The 22,468-nt window shown below is 37.3% G+C and overlaps 4 protein-coding genes across 8 annotated transcripts in view; all 4 read right to left on the bottom strand.

The window, feature by feature from the left end:
- LOC125801169 (zinc finger protein 585A-like) overlaps positions 1-22,468 on the bottom strand; it is a 418,011-nt gene that overhangs the window by 223,267 nt on the left and 172,276 nt on the right. The gene's annotated exons all lie outside the window — the stretch shown is intronic.
- Positions 1-22,468, bottom strand: part of LOC125801216 (uncharacterized) — a 201,941-nt gene that overhangs the window by 130,691 nt on the left and 48,782 nt on the right. The gene's annotated exons all lie outside the window — the stretch shown is intronic.
- Positions 89-7,184, bottom strand: LOC111191556 (uncharacterized). Of its 3 annotated transcripts, XM_049477494.1 has the most exons (8): positions 7,020-7,184; positions 6,577-6,716; positions 4,871-5,541; positions 4,648-4,693; positions 3,306-3,397; positions 2,419-2,529; positions 646-925; positions 89-449 (listed from the first exon to the last, which is right to left on the bottom strand). In XM_049477494.1, the coding sequence occupies exons 3-8, from the start codon at positions 5,431-5,433 to the stop codon at positions 252-254; spliced, it is 1,290 nt and encodes a 429-aa protein (XP_049333451.1). In that variant the 5' UTR covers positions 5,434-5,541; positions 6,577-6,716; positions 7,020-7,184; the 3' UTR covers positions 89-251. The 3 variants fall into 3 exon arrangements, with proteins under 3 accessions (XP_049333451.1, XP_049333449.1, XP_049333450.1); XM_049477492.1 differs by lacking the exon at positions 6,577-6,716; XM_049477493.1 differs by having other exon boundaries at positions 6,577-7,184.
- Positions 17,195-22,106, bottom strand: LOC125801465 (zinc finger protein 239-like). Of its 3 annotated transcripts, XM_049478234.1 has the most exons (5): positions 22,043-22,106; positions 20,853-21,072; positions 19,770-19,873; positions 19,302-19,492; positions 17,195-19,192 (listed from the first exon to the last, which is right to left on the bottom strand). In XM_049478234.1, exon 5 carries the CDS (start codon positions 19,044-19,046, stop codon positions 18,252-18,254), a length of 795 nt encoding a protein of 264 aa, XP_049334191.1. In that variant the 5' UTR covers positions 19,047-19,192; positions 19,302-19,492; positions 19,770-19,873; positions 20,853-21,072; positions 22,043-22,106; the 3' UTR covers positions 17,195-18,251. The 3 variants fall into 3 exon arrangements, with proteins under 3 accessions (XP_049334191.1, XP_049334192.1, XP_049334193.1); XM_049478235.1 differs by lacking the exons at positions 19,770-19,873; positions 20,853-21,072 and having other exon boundaries at positions 22,043-22,068; XM_049478236.1 differs by lacking the exons at positions 19,302-19,492; positions 19,770-19,873; positions 20,853-21,072 and having other exon boundaries at positions 22,043-22,093.

Genomic DNA, 22,468 nt, shown 5'->3' on the forward strand with positions numbered 1-22,468 from the left:
CTCTGGTTAAAGAAACATTTTTATATGTATGTTCACTTTGTTTCAAGATCTTGCCATGTTTGAAAAGAAAGTCAAGTAGGCAAGTACGAACTGTTGTATGAAGTAATTGTTACAACTTTTAATAAAACATGTATTTTAGCAATCTTAAAGTTCTGTTATTTACAGGTGAAAAGTCCTCATCTTCACTGTTGCCATTTCATAAACCAAGTCCATTTTTGGTGTGGGTAAACACACTGAAGGACAATGTTGGACTAAGGTACATGATTTAGAACATAGTTCAACACAGCTAAATAAACATCTCGACCATAGGACTCTGATTGTCTAGTAACCTCAATTGTCGTTCTTAAGCCTGCCATATCGTTGTCATGTAAGGGACACTCCACAGGTGGAACAATCACTCCAGAGCTGACCGCATCCATCTCGCTGGCAATGTTGAAATCTTCATTTTCCTAAGAGTATATTTAAAATATGAAAATCGGTTAGATGTCAAAACTAGTCATGCAAACTTCCAACTATACTACATACCATTATCTGAAAAGATTGTAATATTTAAAGTGAAGTTGTACTTTCCAACTTTTTGATCTGTATTAACCTTTGAGTGGTTTCTTTACCATTTTGTAAACATGTCTAAAGAACAGTGCATACCTCTACATGTTCTGGAGCATCAACAGGGTTTTGGAGGAGTCCCATAGTCCACAGTTGTTGGGGGGGGGAGAGATTTTGCTCCGTTCTTAAAGGGTGATTATCCCAACCCACCCTGAAAATGTCAAGATCCCTCTGCAGATGTGGAAGAAACACGTGCTGGGCACAGAATAGATGGATGCTATCGGATGGATCTAGAATGCCTTCATCCTCAAGGCTGTGAAGAACTTCATAGTACACATTTGAAACAGCCATCCAAACATCTCGCCACAAACGCTCGATTCTGTTGAATAAAAATCAACATTTGAGGGTAGCATCTGACATATACAGGTGCTGGGATTTTCATTAGTTGTCAGTTATAATAATCAAAATGAAAAGAAATAAACATTTGAAATATCAGTTTGTATGTAATGAATTAATATAATATACAAGTTTCACTTTTTGAACGGAATTACTGAAATAAATAAACTTTTTCATGATATTCTAATTTTATGACCAGCACCTGTATATATGCATATGCAAACACATACATTACACACACACACACCATATTTTTCAAACCACAAGATACGCACTACCAACTAAACCCAAAATATTAAAACAACAATCTAATCTAATTTCAAATGATAAAAGCAACAAAAAAAAAGAAAAAACTATTTAACAGCTACTAAAATTGTACTAATTTTAAGGCAGCAGTTTAATATCTAGAACGCAACTGAATTTCATGATCAGGCCGAACGTCATCGTGTGAGAGGGGAAGTGATGTCCGATTAACTGCCCAAAAAATCCAGCCTGAGCACGTGCACGTTTTGCCCAAGCCTGGTCCATCCTATAAACTGTCATTATCGAGCCCCATTTAAACCCCACATTTTTTTCCTTAAGTTGAGCATTAACTGGGCTTTTAAAAAACATTTCCAGGCTGTTTGAATCAGGGAAATCTATTCAGAATTATGTTAATTAAGGGCAAAAACACAATAGTATAGTTATAGTATTACTATACACAGCCCTGCAAGTCACGTGCGTAATGCTGTCAAGTGGGGGGAGCTTAGCTGCGTGATTATTACATTAACTTGTGCAACTAAAAACTGTGATTTATTACTTATTTATTAATTGATTATCACGCCATAGCTTTATATAAAAGCAGAGAATATATGGGCAGAGAATCTTAACTCCGTACGTCTCTTTTTTTTTTTTACGTGGGATTTCAGCGCACAACAAAGACAAACGATTAAAACGTGCAGTGTGAGCTCTCCACAACGCACTCGATAAAAACATTTAAAACACAGTGTCTGCCTGGCTCAGATCAGTGAGAAGTTCTGTATTCTAAATGATAGAAAAAGCTAGCAACAGGCTAAGCTATCTGCCACCACAAATTTAATAATAACAGGAAAATAAATATGAAATTGGAAAATAACCAACTAAACTAATGCCAAATTACTAACAAACATATAATCTAATGATTTCAAGAGATACAAACGAAAGAAACCAAACAAAGAATAAAAAAATTTACAAAAACAACAATTTAACAGCCACTAAAGTGGTACTAATCCCAAAACAGCAGCTTAACAGCCAGAATATACAGCTTCAAAAAGACATACCAGGGCTCTGAGGCACAACCACGGCAGATGAGAATGCGCAGCAGTGGCGTGATGGTTCTAGCAAAATAATTTAAATGTAAATACACAACAAAGCGTCCCTAAAACCGGTTCCGAGTTTGAGTTTTGTGTGCCTTTATAGTGCAAAAAATACATATATATAAAAATCACACACACCTACCTTTGATTGTGCACACTCTTTCCAGACAGGAAACTTCCCCTTCCACAGCCCCTAACAGTGAACATGCATCGTGCTATGCAAACATTTTCCACTCCTTGGTCCCCTCTTACTCTAAAAATAAATAAATAAAAGTCAAAGAATAAAAATTAGAAAAGGCTGCTTAAGGATTCTAAATTTTAAAAAGTGATCAAAGTCACAATTTTGGGGGGTTTTGCAATTTCTAGTACATAGGATTACACCAATTAATACAAAACAGTACTGCCAAATAATTCTAACAATTGCATAAAAGGATTGATGGAAGGCAAGTGAAAATGTTTGTATACTATATAAATCACCAGCAAAAAGAAAGATCTGACTGATATACCTAAACGAGTAATACAAGTCAATTGGCAATTTTCTTAAAGCTTAGAGCAGTAATTTAATGCAAATAAAGAATGTCATAGTTACTTCATATCTTAGTGGTAGCCATCTCACAGGTCAAAACTTTGTGCAGTGATGTCTAAGATGGTTTAAAATCTTAAAATAAAAACTAGTATCTGATGGCCAATAACATTGTATCATGTAAAAAAAACATCCAGTTTTTCAATGCTCAGGACCCCACATGACCACCACAAAGCAGCTTTTATTTGGGTGGTGGATCATACTCAGCACTGCAGTGACACTGCTATATTGGTGTTAGTGTGTCATGTTCTGGTGTGAATGAATCAGACAGCAGTCTTGTAATTCTTGCTCTGTGAGGTCCTAACCATTGAAGAACAGGGTGAAAATATAATAAAGTATGCCAAGAAACAGATACAAGACTACAGTCTGTCAGTACAGACTACAAAGTGCTCCAACATTGTAAATAGACCTGAAGGTGTTTTTTTTTTTAAGTTTTTTGTTCTTACCGTAACGGAAAGCCATACTTTTGTACTGCCTCCAAGAAAAATGCAAGTGCAGTTGATGCTTTATTATTGGTTGCAGCACCTAGGTACATGATCTGAATGATAGAACATAATTTAGTGAAAATGTCATTTAAATATCTGACATTAAAATATGTAAATATAACCTGCTCACACCAGAAGTTTCGTACATGGTACAAGAAGAATATTGACAAAAACAGAGTATTTCAGAATATACAATGCAGAAGAAGTCTTCACACATTTTCATATTTTTATGCTATGTTGCAGCCTTGTGCTTGTTTTAAAAATCCAGGTTTGGAGAGGATTCTGTCTGGCCAATTATGGGCCATAAAACCCAGATTGGTGCAGTGCTGCATTGATGTTGACCCTCTGGAATTTTCTACCATCTACACACAGGATCTTTGGAACTCAGCCAGTGTAACCAATGGGTTCTTGGTCAAATTTATTACCAAGGCATTTCTTCCCCGATTCAAAGGGCATCCAGCTCCAGGAAGAATCATGTTTGTTCCAGAACTCTTCAATTTCAGAAATATGGAGCCACTATGCTCTTAGGAATTTTCAATACAGCACAATTTTTAGTAGCCATCACCAGATCTGTGCTTCCACACAGTCCTGTCTCTGAGCCACACAGCAGATCCTGCTCGAATTGCTCTGATATGTACTGTTGGCTGTAAGACCTTATATTGGCTCCAATTAAAGTGTAGAAAAATCAAAAATGTATATTAAATATTTAACATAAAATGTAAAAAAAAACCTGAAATAATCTGAAGACTTTCCAAATTGACTGTACAGTGTCTATTGACCTAAGAACAGACTCAGTGAACCATCCGATAACCTGAATGAGCTATGTAAACTTAGACTGTAAAAGAACACTACACTTACAGTATTAAAATCAGCCACAATTCCCTTCTTTCTCCAGTTAACAAATACATTTAATTCAGTGTGCATTTATATTATCATTCAAACTACAGTATTAATATATTTAAAAAGTCTATAGTTACTCATATTTTAAGGAAGAGCAGCAGGAGGTCCTCTGATAAAGAACAGTAGCTGATAAAGGACAGTAGCTGAGCTACTGTCACTACAGTGTATAAGCTTGTTATGCTAACTGGCTAGCATTATCTAGCGAGCTCTGCCAGTGTGCTTTTTTGGTGGTGCTGTTGTACACAGCATTCCGGATTGCCTCTAGTGGTATGGCGGTATGTAAAAAATGCATACCGGTTATAACTTCCCCTCCGATGTACCAAATAAACAGGTATACTGCTCAACACTAAATACACTGGAAGGATTTCTATTTGTGTGTTCATTGCTGAAAAAATTTAATTACCTTTCTTGAGAAGCCATCAACACCTCCAAAAATGACAAGGCCATATCTGTTCAGGAAAAAAATACCATCAGTTTAAATTAGTATCTGGCTACATTTCTTTGCATTCACTTGTTGATGCACAAGAAGAGTTGGACAGATAATTTGTAAACATTGTTTTAGTGCATTTCCTACATTTACCCAAAGGTAGAGCGACATAACATGTAAAAAAAAAAGTATTGCATACCTGATATGCTTATGATTTGTGTCGATATGTACCAAGTGCAGAGGACCCTGAACAGAATATGTTCTTCTTGAAACACATCCCATCCTAGTCATTCTTGAGAGTACACCAACAGAGTCCACACGATGCATAGAGGAAGACACTCTGTTCCATTGTACACGGTGGCCCATGGCCTGCAGAATTCCCTTCATCATTCGGTATCCTACATGTGGTGTCCTGGCCTTCACCGACCTCACCAAACTGTCCAGCTGTTCATCAGTTAGGTTACTATACCGCTGCTTTATAGAAAGGTCCTGCTCACGCATGCGTCTTTTCACGGTCCTCTCAGATACACCCAGATGTTTTGCAATGCGTGACACTGGTAGCTGTAGTTCTAAGAGGCCTTTTAGTTGTTCAGCAGATACAAGATATTTAGGACGGCCCATCTCCCCTTGAAACACTGATACGTGACTGGGTGTTGGATAATCCCTTTCCTCTTCGTTAACAAGTGCCGACAGCTCAGTCAAAGCACTGATAACATCCTGTGGCATCTCCATCTGGCTCGACAATGATCTAAAAATAATCATCTCCTGGTTCACTACAAGCTGCAAATAGTCAACATCTAGGGGCAGTCTTTGTGTGGCCTGAGAAACTTTAGTCAGTAGTCTCTGAAGAAAATCCCTTTTCAGTTGTTCCTATAAAAAGCAAAAACATCCCTTTACTTTGACACTGACTTGATTAAATCATACATATACAAAAACAACATAAGAATTACCACTTAAGACATATAGAAAATGATCAAACTTGGAAGGCATCTACCATAGCATAACTTCTTGATGAATTCTAGGATAGGAGTATACTGTTAATTATTGTTCATGTGGTAAACACAAAGTTAGGAGTGCTGCAGTTAAAAAGGAGTCACTTCAATTTAGGGAGATCTGGGGACAATTTAGGCATTTTCTGGAAGAGGATTCAATTAAAGATTTCTTAGAAGATTGATGTATGATGTCATTGTTTTTAGCGGTGATGTAGATAAAAGCACCATGAATGTTTTTTTTTGTGTTCCACTGCAACTAATATTCTTAATTGATTTTATTTTTGTATTTTTTGTATAGTCTTTTGTGTCAATATTATAGCGCTGTGTAAATATATGTGCGAATTAGGTGTGTGTTGTAACTTTGTATGTGTTTGAAAGTTATGTTTGGTTAAATATGCAACAGTTAAAAGAATATTGAAAAAAACATTGGGAGTGCTGAGGAATTGTCTAAATTGCGCATTTAATAATATGGGCATTTGATCTTCATTTGAACAATATTGAGACATGAAGGAAATTTCAATGACCACATAAAACAAATCTTGATCACTTGTAAAATGTAATGAAAAGAAATGCAAAATATATATTACATATATTACAAAGTATACACATCAACTACAGTTTATTAGGACACGTTTAGAGAGGATCTTGTAGGAGTTGGTCTTGTTTAAACTTTGAACATTAGCTAGGATTGATCCTTTTTGTTTAACTGAGTGGATATTAATGGACATATCCAAAGAGCTCTCTAAATCTTTAGAAATAAGGGTGTACATTTATAAGAACTCAGACCCATTAGAAATTAGACATTCCACCGTCTGAAAAATACATTTCCAACAAAAATTCAATCACCACAATATGGCCTAACCAAATGACCTTTAAATGAAAATGTAAAATAAAACTGCAATAAATCTAAAACCTGGCCATATCTTGCTCTACAGTAGACTGGCTCTGTTCCTGCCTTCTTCCTTGCTCTTGCTGTCCATGAGAGAGGTTCTGCGTGAGCACATTTATGAGGCTCTGCGCAGCTGCAGCCACTGTCGAATTATAGTCGACTTTCTGGCAAAAACACAGATGTTCACGAAGACAAATAGCTAAGACCATACACTTACAATACAGAACAGTGAGCTGAACCCGACTGACGAGTAAAATTTACCCCAACTAGTTAGCTATGTAGCTACTAGCATAGGCTAATGCTAGGCTAATGCTAGATAACGCTAGCCCTGAATTTAATTCGCAACTTTCCCCGCCACAAGACGCCTTTTCCCTTAATACATATCGCTATTTCACATACACGACTTTAACTTGGCATTTTTCTAGAGTACCAGCTCAATATAACTAAAGTTACCTAATATATCTTACCTGTGTGCTGGAGCCAGCAGGCTGTCCAGGAGGAGCGGACGCCATCGCGCGAGGGAGAACATACAGACATAGGCTGTATTCGGAATGGCATACTACATACTACTCGCGTACTAAATCTGCCTAAAGCTAGTATGCAGTACGCAGTATGCGACCAAACTGAGGATCTGTAGTCAGTGTTGGGAAGTAACGGATTACATGTAACGGCGTTACGTAATCAGATTACAAATTATAAGTAACTGTAATCTGTTACAGTTACTGCTTCAATAAATGGTAATCAGATTACAGTTACTCTGCTAAAATTAAAGGATTACATTGCGGTACTTTCCTATTTTTTTGCTCTTCCAACACTGACAAAACGCAAATAACATTTTGCGGTGAATCGCTCTGATATGACAGGGAACTGTCTGCCCCTTCTCCCATCTCGCTGCGCACACACACACACACACACACAGGGAGGAGGGGCAGACAGCGGCTCCGCACACACAACGAGACGAAATTAATTGACATTTTGGTCAACGAATAAAAACGAGACGAAAATGTTTGGCAGGGACGAAATCCAATCAGAACTGATTTAGTTCTGTGAAAGGAAGTGACCAGTTAGGAAGAGATCCAATCACTGCTACTTTAGCGAAGGTGGAGAGGCGGGATAAGCGGGGTAGTCATCCAATCAGTACCCGCCTCTCCTGCAGTAGCGCCGCGCGCTCAGTTACAAACCCGGGAATTAACCTGTCGATACGGAGCTCGACTGGAAGTTAACTCGACAGTGTTCAGCAAGGAGAGAGAGAGAGAGGGGCGATATATTTCTCCTTTGACGTCGCAAAAAACAAGATAACGTGTAAATCGTGTGGAGCGACTCCATCTCCGGTAAAAACACCACTAATCTTTCAGCTTCTGCAGACCAGAGTCCCACAGATCTCCATGCAGAGATCCGCGTTTTAATACTGATGTTATTTCATGAGCTGATGGTGTGTTTAACTCGGCAGTGCACTAAAACACAGAACTGATACAGAACCCTAACTCATTAAGATCAGATCATCTGTTTAGTCTCACAGTGGGAAAGATATAGCTAGTGTTAAATCAGCAGCAGGTCAGAAAGAAACTCAATAATATAACCAAAATAAAACAATAAAATAAGTGAATCTCTGAACCCAAAAGTCTGTGTAAAGTTCCTTACAGCACTTTCTCATAAGTTTCTCACTTTAACTCATGAAGTCTCTCAGTACATCCTGAGAGCATCTCTACAGGACAGTGTGTGAAGGTGTGTCTCATTTATAGACTGTAGCTCCAGTAGGTGTGCTGGGTTAGTGCTGGAGATAAAACTAGATCATTTAAAAGCTGTTTTTGCATCTACAGCTCTGTTTAAACTATAATTAAACTATTCAGATGTTTTATGACCTGATTTCTAGAGCAAAATTTTAAATGTAAAATATATATAGTCACACACCTATAATAATAATAATAATAATAATAATAATAATAATAATAATAATAATATACATTAAATCATATATAAATATATTTCACATTCAAACATTAACAATATTACTCAATTGGTTATTAAACGTTTCATTTCGTATACGTGTATAGTTAATAATTCAAGGGAACTGATGAAAAAAGCATTTACATTTACACCCTTTACATTTTAGTCGACTAAATTTACTGTAATTTTAGTAGACTATATTCTTATGACATTAAGTTGACTAAAACTAAGTCGACTAAATTACTGAATTGTGACTAAAACTAAATGCTATTTTCGTCACAAAACTATGACTAAGACTAAATCAAAATTTGTTGTCAAAATTAACACTGGTGGCAAACCTGCAAATAGATAGCTTACAGTTGTTGTTACATTGTTTGGTTTTAAATTGTTTTATTATCAATTTATAGAAGTGTTTCATAAAATTGTTTGATGAAATGGTTTCATAAGTATTTTTATAGAGTGATTGAAAAGGCTGTTTTATTTGTTTATCTATTTGTTAACTGGAAAGAAAAATAAAAGGATAATATGCAATATGTGGTTGCTACATTCATTCAGGCTTAAAAAAATGACAATATTGTAAGTAATCAGATTACGTTACTCACTTGAAGTAATGTAACTGATTACGTTACAGATTACATTTTGAGTGATGTAATCAGTAATCTGTAAGGGATTACATTTTAAAAGTAACCTTCCCAACACTGTCTGTAGTGCACTACAGGTACCCGGATGGTGTACTACTCCGCTCCGATTCTGCAGTGTGCATGGGGAGCTATCTTCGCGGTGTACTGCATCCCAACATGCATTGCAACTGGCTTCTCCAGCTCACTTCAGAAAAAAACAAGATGGAGGCGAGTGCGAGAGAATTATGGAAATATATATATTTTTAAATTAAGGGAATTATTTTGGAAAGTATTGGCTCACCGCTGTCGAGACCCTCCGCTGCCTCGGCCGAGCGTTCTCCGCGGCCGGGACCCTTCGCTGCCTCGGCCGAGCGCTCTCCGCGGCCGGGACCCTCCGCTGAGGCGGCCGAGCGCTCTCCGCGGTCGGGACCCTCCGCTGACGCGGCCGAGCGCTCTCCGCGGCCGTGTCCCTCCGCTGCCTCGGCCGAGCGCTCTCCGCGGCCGGGACCCTTCGCTGCCTCGGCCGAGCGCTCTCCGCGGCCGGGACCCTCCGCTGACGCGGCCGAGCGCTCTCCGCGGTCGGGACCCTCCGCTGACGCGGCCGAGCGCTCTCCGCGGCCGGGACCCTCCGCTGACGCGGCCGAGCGCTCTCCGCGGCCGGGACCCTCCGCTGCCGTGGCCGCGCGTTCTCCGCGGCCGGGACCTTCCGCTGCCCCGGCCGAGCGCTTTCCGCGGCCGGGACCCTCCGCTGTGTGCTGCCTTGATGTAGTAAATAATTCCCTCAGTTTTAATAATTTTTTCTGTTATTTTAATAAATAATTCCCTCAGTTTTAATAAATTATTCTGTTATTTTAATAAATAATTCCCTCAGTTTTAATAAATTATTTTGTTATTTTAGTAAATAATTCCCTCAGTTTTAATAAATCGTTCTTATTTATTTAATAAACAATTCCAAAAAATTATTCTGTTATTTTAATAAATGTTTCCCTCAGTTTAAATAAATTATTCTGTTACTTTAATAAATAATTCCCTTAGTTTTAATAAATCGTTCTCTTTATTTAATAAATAATTCCAATAGATTGTTCTGTTCTTTTAATAAATAATTCCCTCAGTTTTAATAAATTATTTTGTTACTTTAATAAATAATTCCCTCAGTTTTAATAAATTTGTTACTTTAATAAATAATTCCAATAAATCGTTCTGTTAATTTAATAAATAATTCCCTTCTTAATCAATCATTCTGTTGATTTAATAAATAATTCCCTCAGTTTTAATACATATTTTTCTTTTAAATAAGGGAATGATTTGAATACAAATTAATAAAGTTGTTTCACTTGTGCAACTTGTCTCATTTCTTTTATTGTTGAGATTGTGTAAATATGAATAAGGGTTTGTTTAAATGTGTTCTTCTTGTTGGTATTTACATAGATGAAAATAGTAATCTACTAAAATAAATAGGAAAACATATTTAACTGGAACATACTTGGGTTGTGGGGGCTGCTGCTAAATGGTTGTTAGAATTGGGTTAACTGCACTTACATTAAACTCTAAAATTAAAGCAGCAATTGCAGTTCTGGACAGTATGCAGATCTCATTAGTCTTAATAATGAAAAGGTAGGACATTTTTCATGTTCTTTCTGTTTACAACTCACTCTGAGGAATTCAGAGCACTACAGAGCACTGACTGGTGTGTCACATCAGGACCGCGTAGGGTACTACATTCAAAAGTGTTGCAGTACCGAATACTACATACTGGGCGGTGTGTAGTATGCAGTACATACTAGTGCAGTATGCAGTACGCAGTATAGTAATATGCCATTCCGAATTCAGCCATATACCCACTAAACATTAGACGTCTTATGGACGTGAAGATCATGTCTATATTGCGTCGGTCGGTCCAAGACCAATTCTGTACGTCTACACGACGTGCAAACTAGGTCCGCTTTTTGGACGTCTAACTATGACCCCACTTGGACGTCAATATGCAGTTAAACATTTGAACGTCGGACTAGGTCACTTTTTTGGACGTCATGGGGACGTCTAATACAGGTGCAGGAAATTAACATTATTTAAGAATATATTTATTTTTAAATGTATGTCAAAATTGTTGTTATCAATATTGTTAATCACTATGAATATAGATTATTTATGATTAAGCATCATTTATTTCTAATTATTTATTTGAGTATTATATTTTTTATCTATTTAATTAATTAATGAATGTAGGTATTTATTTACGTATGTTTTTATTTTTATTTGGAAATGCAATTTATGTGGAAAATTGTTAAGTTGATTTCAATCAGTCAACGCTACTCTGATTTGCTGAGACCGCACGTCATCATAAACTCCACTCTGATATGCCGAGGCAAAACACGCTAAACATTTTTTGGCTGCTGCAGTAGCTCAGCTCAGCTCAGCTCATTCAGTTCAGCTCGCTCAGCTCAGCTCCGCTCCGGACCGGACTCAGCTGCCAAGCTATAAGGTAAGACGATATGTATAAGTTAATGTATTTGTAGTGTTAGTTGTTTTAGCTCTGTGGTCTTAAATCATCTGAACCTGCTGGCGTTGCCTCTCTTCCCAGGCAGTTAGCTAACTAGCTAGCTAGCTAACGATAGCTAAACAGTGGCCATAGTTAAAATGGAATTGGAATTACTTTTGAGGACCGTAATGCAAATAATATTTACTGTAACCGAAGCTTTAACGTAGAAGCATTGTCCGGTCATTAAGTCAATGCACTAACCAGAGCTAGGCTGATAAGCCAATCTAAGCTAAATCAAAGAACCGTCTTTGGCTAAATTCGCTAAGCTAGCGTTAAGTTATATAAGTTTGTGGCACCCACAATTAACCTAGGCAACTGGGGGCAATATCAAGTGCATTTTGAATAGCCTGAAGAAGTAAGTTTATGTTAATATTACATAAATAAGGCAATTTAAAATAGTTTGTTGTGGGAAAACATTTATTAAAATAGCTTAATATGATGTGTGAGAAATAAAACGACACGATAATTCTGGTCAGGTGTTAAATGTGTATTCCCGCCTTTAGCTTAGCGTTAGCTTATCGTTAGCTAAGCCATAGCATGAAGAAGTAAGTTTATGTGAATATTACATAAATAAGGCAATTTAAAATAGTTTGTTGTGGGAAAACATTTATTAAAATAGCTTAATATGATGTGTGAGAATTAAAACAGCACGATAATTCTGGTCAGGTGTTAAATGTGTATTCCCGCCTTTAGCTTAGCGTTAGCTAAGCCATAGTGTGAAGAAGTAAGTTTATGTGAATATTACATAAATAAGGCAATTTAAAATAGTTTGTTGTGGGAAAAAAAAAAATTAAAATAGCTTAATATGATGTGTGAGAATTAAAACAGCACGATAATTCTCATCAGGTGTTAAATGTGTATTCCCGCCTTTAGCTTAGCGTTAGCTTAGCGTTAGCGTAGCGTTAGCTAAGCCATAGCATGAAGAAGTAAGTTTATGTGAATATTACATAAATAAGGCAATTTAAAATAGTTTGTTGTGGGAAAAAAATAATTAAAATAGCTTAATATGATGTGTGAGAATTAAAACAGCACGATAATTCTGGTCAGGTGTTAAATGTGTATTCCCGCCTTTAGCTTAGCGTTAGCTAAGCCATAGTGTGAAGAAGTAAGTTTATGTGAATATTACATAAATAAGGCAATTTAAAATAGTTTGTTGTGGGAAAAAAAAATATTAAAATAGCTTAATATGATGTGTGAGAATTAAAACGGCACGATAATTCTCATCAGGTGTTAAATGTGTATTCCCGCCTTTAGCTTAGCGTTAGCTTAGCGTTAGCTAAGCCATAGCATGAAGAAGTAAGTTTATGTGAATATTACATAAATAAGGCAATTTAAAATAGTTTGTTGTGGGAAAAAAATTATTAAAATAGCTTAATATGATGTGTGAGAATTAAAACAGCACGATAATTCTCGTCAGGTGTTAAATGAGTATTCCCGCCGTTAGCTTAGCGTTAGCTAAGCCATAGTGTGAAGTAGTAAGTTTATGTGAATATTACATAAATAAGGCAATTTAAAATAGTTTGTTGTTGGACAAAAATAAATGGCCATCTTCAACATTTTCTGAGATTTCTAATTTGTCTTTTTCTACTTGTGCAGATGGAGTCATGAAATGTGACGGGACAGCCACCGAGGACTTCATACTTCGGAGCATCTCAAACATGCACCACAAAGACGTGGAGGACACACCGCTGTCTCTCAGGACCTAGAATCTTAATGAAAGTATAATGATGTTAAGGGAAGGTGTAATGGAAAGGTGTAATGTAAAGTTGTAATGGTGTTAAGGGAAGGTGTAGTGGAAAGGTGTGATAGTGTTGAGGGAAGGTGTAATGTTAAAGGTGTGATAGTGTTGAGGGAAGGTGTAATAGTGTTGAGGGAAGGGGTAATGTTAAAGGTGTAATAGTGTTAAGGGAAGGTATAATATTGTTAAGGGAAGGTGTAATGCAGGGGTCTCAAACTCATATTTGCCGAGGGCCACATTGACATATTGGCTGTCCTCTGAGGGCCAGATGTAACTTATAAATATAAGAAAATGTAACCAGATGTAATATAAAATGAATGTAATTACTCCTTAATGTTAAATAACTCTCAATATACTATTTATTCAATCAAATATTACAGTTGCATGGAAAAATGTTTGCTTGTTGCTCTATTAACATAAATCCTTTTAATTTGTCATGTTATGAAATCCAAAAACTCCATCAATCAAGAACCAAACTATTCAAGTGAATAGAAATTACATCAAGTACAAGTTATATTAACTTTGATCAAAACGTTTGATACTGAAATAAGGCTTAATAAATATAAAATCAAAAATTGTGAGCTGTGACAGATTTAGCATTTCCTCAGATTTAGCAGTTCCTCATCCAACCACTAGTCGGAGCTGCAGCTGCAGCACCACAAGCCCGCAGTCTTTGCTTAGTCAGAGCTACAGCCCAGCCACGGGCTACAGGACTCAGCTGAGCCAGTCTGGAGCGTTTTGAAATTTTTTAAGTTCTTCTGTGTATGAAATAAAATAACCCCACTAACCGGATAATACAGCTCTCTACAGTTCATCTTTCAGCCCAAGCAGCTAACAGCAGCAGTTTAGAGCAGCGTCACGGAGGCACTGCTGGGATTACATTATAAACAGGTCAGTTAGCGCGCTGCTAACCTCAGGATGTTTATAACTACGGAGTTTAGTGGACACACCACGGCTGCAAGGTTAGACTGTTGAAGGCTACTGAAGACTACTAAAGCAGGCAACGCAGCGTAAGCAAAAAAAAAAAAAACACACACACACACACACCAAAATACAAGTTAAGATAAAATATGAAAACGAACATAATAAAGCATAAATAATTAAATTGAATTGCGGGCCAGATGTATGTTTATTTTGTTAACCCGTGAGGGGCCGTATGAAACCGCGTGGGCCGGTACTTTGAGACCCCTGGTGTAATGTAAAGGTATAATAGTGTTGAGGGAAGGTATAATATTGTTAAGGGAAGGTGTAATGTAAAGCTGTAATAGTTTTAAGGGAAGGTAAATGTTTAGTGAAATTGTTATGGTGTGAATCTAAGGTGTATGTTATGTTGATGTAAAATAAAGGCATTAACCCCAAATGAGATTTACTCATTATGTTTATTATTATATTAATGTTTCCCCAAACAGAAAGGGTCAATTTAAAATCAACAGTGGTAAGATGGGGGTAATTAATTTATCCCTTGCTTTTACTGGTTCTTTGCAGGTTGACATGTTTTGGAAAAAGTGAGAGGGTTGAAATTCAATTTATTTGTAAAGCATATTGTGTATAACTGTTCCAGTAATTGTTTGGCTTAGCTTTGTATGCGTTTCCAGTTAACTGCTGAAGCTGGAACAATGGAACAGTTGCCACCGTCTGAAATGGCACTACAGTTATGCAGGGAGCCTCAAAGTAGTTGGTCTATAAAAACGTATACATGTAAATTTCACGTAGAAAAGACGTCCACAACGACTTAATTTAAACTAGAATTAGCCCTTATCCGGAGGTCTGGGGGACGTCAATACTGGACGTGCAGAAGACGTCAGAAAAAAGACGTCGTCTGGCGTCACAGTCTGCACCTTCAGGAGACCAAAATTGGACGTGCAAAAATGACCTAGAAAAGACGTCGTTTCAACGTCTCTTTGTTTAGTGGGTATAATCCACGCAGGCACATTGACAGGGTCCTCCGGAGTAGGTCCTCAACCGTATACCACGCCCCTTTCCTATGATACCACGCCCACACGCAAAATTAGGGCCAAAAGTCTGAAACCTGAAAACTGAGATCTGAAAGTAAAAGAAAAAGATTTCAACCCTGAAAAAAAAAATCGAAACTGTGAAAAAAAAATTGCACCTGAAAAATAGAAGATCTCAAATATCAAAATACACAAAAAAGTGAAAATTTAAAAAACTAAAATTGTTTAAAACTATTTTCGAATTGAATCAAAATTATATACAAGCTGAAAAATTATTTAATACACTTATATTTATTTCGAATATATTTTTGTATTTTTCAAAGTTCAAGCATAATACTTAAACTTTCAGTTTCAATTTTTTTTTTCAAATTGACAAAACTTTTGTCCCTGATTTGGCTCCATAGGTTCGGAGCTTAATGTCCGCTTTACTCTAACGAGCAGAAATAAGAGTTTCAGATTTACCTCAGATTCAGTGAATATGAGCGGGAGCAGAGCGCGGGGTCCTGCAGCACGGAGCGTTTTCCCTCAGAGGAACTCTGATCCACGCGGGGACTCAGAGCGCTCTCTGGTTAGCAGTGTTAGCGGTCCTGGTGTTCAGTGGAGGCGGAGAGAGCGCGAGTCAGTCCGGGGAACAGTCTGTCGGAGCGGCGCTGCAGCGGAGAGTTCACGGCTAGCGCAGAGCAGCTAATACACGAGGCTAAACACAGCTAGCCGAGCTGGCTAAGCTAACAGTGCTAACAGAACTTTACTTATAGAGAGATTATCCCAGCTTTATCCACCAGCACACTCTCAGTATGGACTTCAGTGTCCTTAAAATTACCGCTTAGTTTAATTAATACTGATTATTAGTGAATTTAGTTCAGCCTGTGAGGAACTTTTTCCTCCTCGCCTCTCCCGCGCTGCTACTCCCGCATCTCCGCTGTTCTCTCTCGTCCCGTGGGCGGGCCCGTTCCAATCCTCTACTCCACCCTCACTTGTAAACTTCTCCCTCAGTAGATCCCTTAATCACTTTTAGCTAACCTTCCTGCATTAACACAGAAAATAAATGAAATATGTACTCTGTACTGCTTTTCTTTTTAAACTATTTACACCAATACAATGACTATTTTGAACATATGCGAGAGGGGTGTATCCCATAGTGAGATACCAAATGAATGCTTGAAAGAGAACACAAATTACAAGAAAATAAATTGCAAGAAATAAAACAAATTTACCAGTCTGTTACACACTGTTACTAGTGCTGAAACACTTACATTGGTCAGTAAAAAAAGGAAACTGCTTTGTTTGTACATTTAGCTAATCTAGCTATCAATAATAATGGTCAGTAAAACAGCAAATACTGTTGTTTGGATATTTAGTTAGCTAGCTATCAATACTAGTAGTCAGTAATACAGGAAATGCTTTGTTTATACATTTGGTCAGTAAAATAGCAAATGCTGTGTTTGGATATTTAGCTAGACAAGCTACCAATAATAATGGTCAATAATTAAGTAAATAACAATTAAGTATAGTTGGTGAATGACTATGCTCTTCAAAAAACAACACAACCCACAAGCATAAAAAAAACCTTATAAACATGAAATCAAGTTAAAAACATGTTACTCTACCTTTGGAAGTTATTGTATATTTAACCCTTTTAAGCCTGAACCATTAACAAAAAACATATTTTTTTCCGAATTTCAATCTTAAATTGACTATTATGTTACACTTCAACACAAATCCATTTTACATTGGATTTCTCTGTTGGGCACCTTTGAGTATTTAACAAATAATAACATGAGACAATCTCAGGCCTATAGGTTTCATGTCAAACATATGTTGAGAAAACACAATGAGATTGCAGATCTGCAATATAAAAGCCGTTTATTAAAACACACAGATGAGTAAATATAGAGGTGAAGCAATACAAAGATAATAGTTTATAGTGGATAAAAACAATTAAGAAACTACAAGATTTGGATATTCTTAGTACATTTTGGAGATTAAAAACCTTAAACAACATATAATATTCAATAAGAAAAAGATAAGAGAGCATAAAACTTGAGTAATACAACAACCAAATATCCCTCTATGGTAACAGATTTTTAATCAGAACGACTGAACCATAGACAAACAAGAACCCCATCAGAGGGAATGAATGAGCCCACAACCTTACTGCACTACACAAGCCTGGAGTGGGTTGATTTCAGTTTGAGAACTACAGCTTGAGCGTTTTATTTAACCTCTGGAAAGGATTTTGTTGGCCTCTCTGCAGAGTCTGGATGCTCCTCTGGTCCACATGGCAATACCCAGCAGTGTCGTCTCTCTGCGGCTCTGGGTCTCACTTTTGGGAGCACTCTCTCTGGAGTTCCTCAGGTGGTGTTTTCAGTTCTTCTTTCATACAGATGGGCCTAGCAGTTAATAGCATTAAGCTAAGCTATGCTAAGCTTGGGGAACTGAGGACGGCTTCCACAGAGTGAAAAAAGAGATACTAGAAATTAATAGAAATAATCAAATCTGCATATACTAGAAAGGGGGTTAAAATCATTAAAATCATAAGCTCTGAAGGTTTGGTCCAAAACATTTAGTTGCCAGCTAAGAATCCTACTCACTATGACATCTAAATTTTAAAGACTACGTTTTTTCCATTCTTCAGAACTGAACTCCTACCGTAACTACCCTAAAAGCTCAGCTCTGTCTCACAAAGAATGTCCTGGAATATTGAACATATTAGAAAACATAACATGGAGCTCAATAAACATGATCGCTGGATGAGATTCATTTTGCTGAACCTGTAAAATCCATTGTTAAATTCAGTTCATGTTTGTTTCTGGTGGAACGTGTCCCAAGTGACAAAGTGAAACATTTGTGTAGGATAAGGTGTTCTGTCTGAAAGATTTACGATTTGCACTTTTAATTGCCTTCTAACAGATTTGAGATGGAGTTTTCTCTCCTGTGTGAATGCGCTGGTGTTTTTTGAGTTTACTCTGTTGATTAAAACTCTCCCCACAGTATGAGCAGTGATACGGTTTCTCTCCTGTGTGAATGCGCTGGTGTTTTTGAAGATTACTCTGTTGATTAAAACTCTTCCCACAGTCTGAGCAGTAATACGGTTTCTCTCCTGTGTGAATGCGCTGGTGTATTTTGAGACTACTCGGTTCAGTAAAACTCTTCCCACAGTCTGAGCAGTAATACGGTTTCTCTCCTGTGTGAATGCGCTGGTGTTTTTTAAGATTACTCTGTGTAGTAAAACCCTTCCCACAGTCTGAGCAGTAATACGGTTTCTCTCCTGTGTGAATGCGCTGGTGTATTTTGAGAGTATTTGGTGCAGTAAAACTGTTCCCACAGTCTGAGCAGTGATACGGTTTCTCTCCTGTGTGAATGCGCTGGTGTTTTTGGAGAGTACTCTGTTGATTAAAAGTCTTCCCACAGTCTGAGCAGTGATATGGTTTCTCTCCTGTGTGAATGCGCTGGTGAATTTTGAGATTACTCTGATTAGTAAAACTCTTCCCACAGTCTGAGCAGTGATACGGTTTCTCTCCTGTGTGAATGCGCTGGTGAATTTTGAGATTACTCTGTTTAGTAAAACTCTTCCCACAGTCTGAGCAGTGATGTGGTTTCTCTCCTGTGTGAATGTGCTGGTGAATTTTGAGATCACTCTGTTTAGTAAAACTCTTGACAGAGTGCTGCTGTTTCTCCATGTCAGGACTTGGCTTCATTTGTCTGTTAAACGTATCAAAAAATGTCTGCGTGTTCTGGAGATTCTTCAGGACGGCTTGTGCTTCAACTCTTTCAGCAGTTTAACACTGCTCTTAGTTAAATATCCTGGTTGTTGGTGATGAAGTTCAGAAGAATAATTTCATTTCTGGAAAACACAAAAAAATGCAGTTGTATATTACAATAAAATCAGGTCAATTAACTGAAGAGAACTGCCTGAGGTGCCTATATTGACATCTGAGACATCTTCATATTACCATAAATGTTTCAGTATTTTTCCCACTTCTAAGTCCTTAGTGTAAAAGGGGTGCTGGTGGTCCTCCAGCCACTAGAGGTAGCCCACATTTTACCACTTGCAATAATCAGGCTGACGCCTGTTTACTGCCTTTATAAAGACCGCCCACTGTTTAGACAAACAGTCTTGATTCTTTTCTGGTCTCACTAGAACCTGAGAACGTAAAGAAAGAAGAAAAAAATGTTACCCTTTAATCTGAAGCTTCGAGGCTTGTGCCAAAATCATTCTACATTGATCACGTGACCAATGATGTCCAAAGCTTTTTTCCTTCACACTAATTTATAAAACATTCCTTTTTTACAACTCCAGATAACATTATTTTCCAACACATTAGCTTCAGACTAACAGTGATATGCACTCCTAAAGTCCTTTTTATGTAGATCACAAGTGAAAATTTGGTGAGAAATGTAATTGTAATTGTGCTTTTTACCTAGAAAGACTGCAGCTCCACATCAATACCTTAACTGATTTGTTTACTAAATCAATTTAGTAAACGGTGGCGTATCATAGCATCTGGTCGAAGCCCAACTTCATCTGCAGAACCAGAGAGCAGCAGAAACTCTACACCAGCAGATTCAGAGCAGCAGCTCCAAATTTCATCAACTCTAATTAAATGTTACTAAAGCAGTAAATCATTCTAGCACTTCCACCTTAAATATCATCAATTCCTGTTAGTTGTCCTGGAAATGTAACAAAACGTTTAGTGAATAAAATTACTATATGAACTCAGTGTATTTCAGCAGTTTGGAATGAATTTGCTTGAGAGAGAGTGAATTCTTGTCCTGACTCTTAACTTTTTCCATATTTAGATAATATTACTTTTTTCCAGACGAGGGACCGAAAGACATAAATCCTTGGGTTTTACAGATTGAGTGGGTCGATGACGAGGCAGAGAGCTCAGGATAAGATTGGCTAACGTTCTCTTTCACAAAGAAACCCGGGTGCTTTTTAATTATTTTATTATAATAAATGTTCTTTTATACAAAGTACAGTATCAGTGGAGACTTATCTCTTGCATCTACATACCATCACAGCTCCAGCAATTACATTTTAATTAGGGGTGTGACGAGACACTAATATCACAAGACGAGACACGATAATGGGTTCACGAGAACGAGATTTAAAAATAAAACTTTAATGAAAACTTCAAAAATGAAAAATGGCTTGAAAACTAGTTTTTGTTTTATTTGACAAAATCATATAACGCAAACTTAACAGGCTGGTTTCTCTTACATTGATTCTATAAGAAATAAAAATAAGAATAACAAAAATATATTTTTTTAGGTCTTATAAAGTGCAAACAATACGTGCAAACCACAATCAGTCATATTAAGTCTATGGTTTGTGTTATTTTCTCCTAAATCTCTTGTAATTTAACTATGCATAACCATAATTAGTCATATTAAGACTATGCTTGAAGTGCAAACAGAGACAGAACATTTTTTAAATACAGTACAGAGCTAAGGGATTAGTACAACTGCCTATGAAACAGTCACGTGTAGGATTTACTTACAGTATTTATATATGGTTTGTGTCTTGTTGGTCACTCTGTTACCGTTTATTGTTTCCACTGGAGCCAAAATGCAGCCAGACATGTGACTTAAAAGTAGCAGAAGCATCTTCTACGCAACTGCCTGTATTTTCCTCTTCTGTTAAGAGCTGCTCTCACAACTCAGCCACCACTCTCGCTGCTATCGCTACTGTGTTGCAAGATCCCTCTTAAAAAGTCCACACTAGGTGACAGGACAAAAACATTGGCAACATTAGCCAGCAAGGTAACATTAGATACTTCTTTAAAAAAAGCACTGTGAACATTGGCTAGCTAGAGAACATTAGCTACTTGGTTAAAAAACACTGGGAACATTGGCTAGCTAGATAATGTTAGCTACTGGTTAAAAAAGAAACGCTGGCAACATTAGCTAGCTAGTTAACACCAGCTACTTTGGTCCCCTATTATGGGCCAGTTCTGCCTATTAAACAGCTCTCTTTTTCTCTCTGTCAGTCGCGTTAAGGACACATATCAGCTCCCACTGTAGAAGAACACTTAAACATTATTCTCACAAAATAAATCACATCATTAAACATTTTACTATTGCTAACTCTTTTTTAAATCTCTGCAAAAAGCTGTGTGATTTTATGTACCACGAACGATGGAGAAAAATATTTAAAAAAATTTTTTTAAAAACAGCAACTGGATAGAAGGGTACATTCACTTTGAAGGTAAGTGAAGTTTCTAGCCCACTTTAGGTAACCTAACCAATGCTATTTCGATAACCAAGCTAAGCTAGCAGGCAATTTCAAACTATAATATACTACTAGAAGCCTTAAACACATTAAATTTGTATTACGTTGTTGTTATATAGTCTAAATGGTAGGATAATGTACAAGCTGTCTGTAATGTTTAATCCTTTCCTTTATAATTAACTTTAGCTGTTAGGTGTGGTATTGGTAACAACACTGGGTCATTTTACAAGCTAATTTTGCTAATGCTAATGCTCCTGCCTCAGTGCTGAAAGAATCTGTAAATCTAAGCTTACTGTAAATAAACAGAAGCGCTTTACACCCAAATAAACAGTTTTCAGAGGAGAAATCTGTGTAGATTATCATCTTGCGCTCACTAACCTTAAAGAGAGAGAGAGAGAGAGAGTGAGAGAGTGAGAGAGAGAGAGAGAGAGAGAGAGAGAGAGAGAAACTTCTTCATACCTTCTGTAGTTCAGCTGATCCTTCTCTTCCTCCGGCGCTCCAGCTACAGACCCCGGAAGCTCAGCCTCATCCGGGTTATGTAGAGCCCCGCCCCCTCCCCCGCTACATCACATTATACCCCATCACCGCTAGAGGGAGCCCGCGAGGGAGTCCTCAATGCATGGAGCTGAATGGAGCTAAACATTTAAAACACTGTATAACTACTTCTCTGGAGTTTCCCTTTAATTTTACAAAGTAGAATAAAGTATTTCACTAAAATAGGAAAGAAAACTTACCCCTATATTTCCATTTTCTACAACTAATGTTTTTTATTCAGTAGATTTACTAGCATTACTGCTACTGATGCTGGAGTTACACACAGACCTCTTTTAAAAGGATTAAAACTGCAGTTTATAAGCTTTAATAATTATCTCTGCGGTGATGAAA

The sequence above is a fragment of the Astyanax mexicanus genome, chromosome 4 (assembly GCF_023375975.1).
Source record: "Astyanax mexicanus isolate ESR-SI-001 chromosome 4, AstMex3_surface, whole genome shotgun sequence".
NCBI lineage: Eukaryota > Metazoa > Chordata > Actinopteri > Characiformes > Acestrorhamphidae > Astyanax > Astyanax mexicanus.

What these genes read in the sequence shown, in the direction of transcription:
- LOC111191556 (XM_049477492.1), bottom strand. Translation starts at nt 7,064, where the DNA reads ATGGCGTCCGCTCCTCCTGGACAGCCTGCTGGCTCCAGCACACAG. An exon ending in TTGATGGCTTCTCAAGAAAG is followed by an intron (nt 3,398 to 4,647) that starts GTAATTAAATTT and finishes TCTATCATTCAG; the next exon opens with ATCATGTACCTAGGTGCTGC. An exon ending in AAGAGTGTGCACAATCAAAG is followed by an intron (nt 926 to 2,418) that starts GTAGGTGTGTGT and finishes TTTATTCAACAG; the next exon opens with AATCGAGCGTTTGTGGCGAG.
- LOC125801465 (XM_049478234.1), bottom strand. Translation starts at nt 19,046, where the DNA reads ATGAAGCCAAGTCCTGACATGGAGAAACAGCAGCACTCTGTCAAGAGT.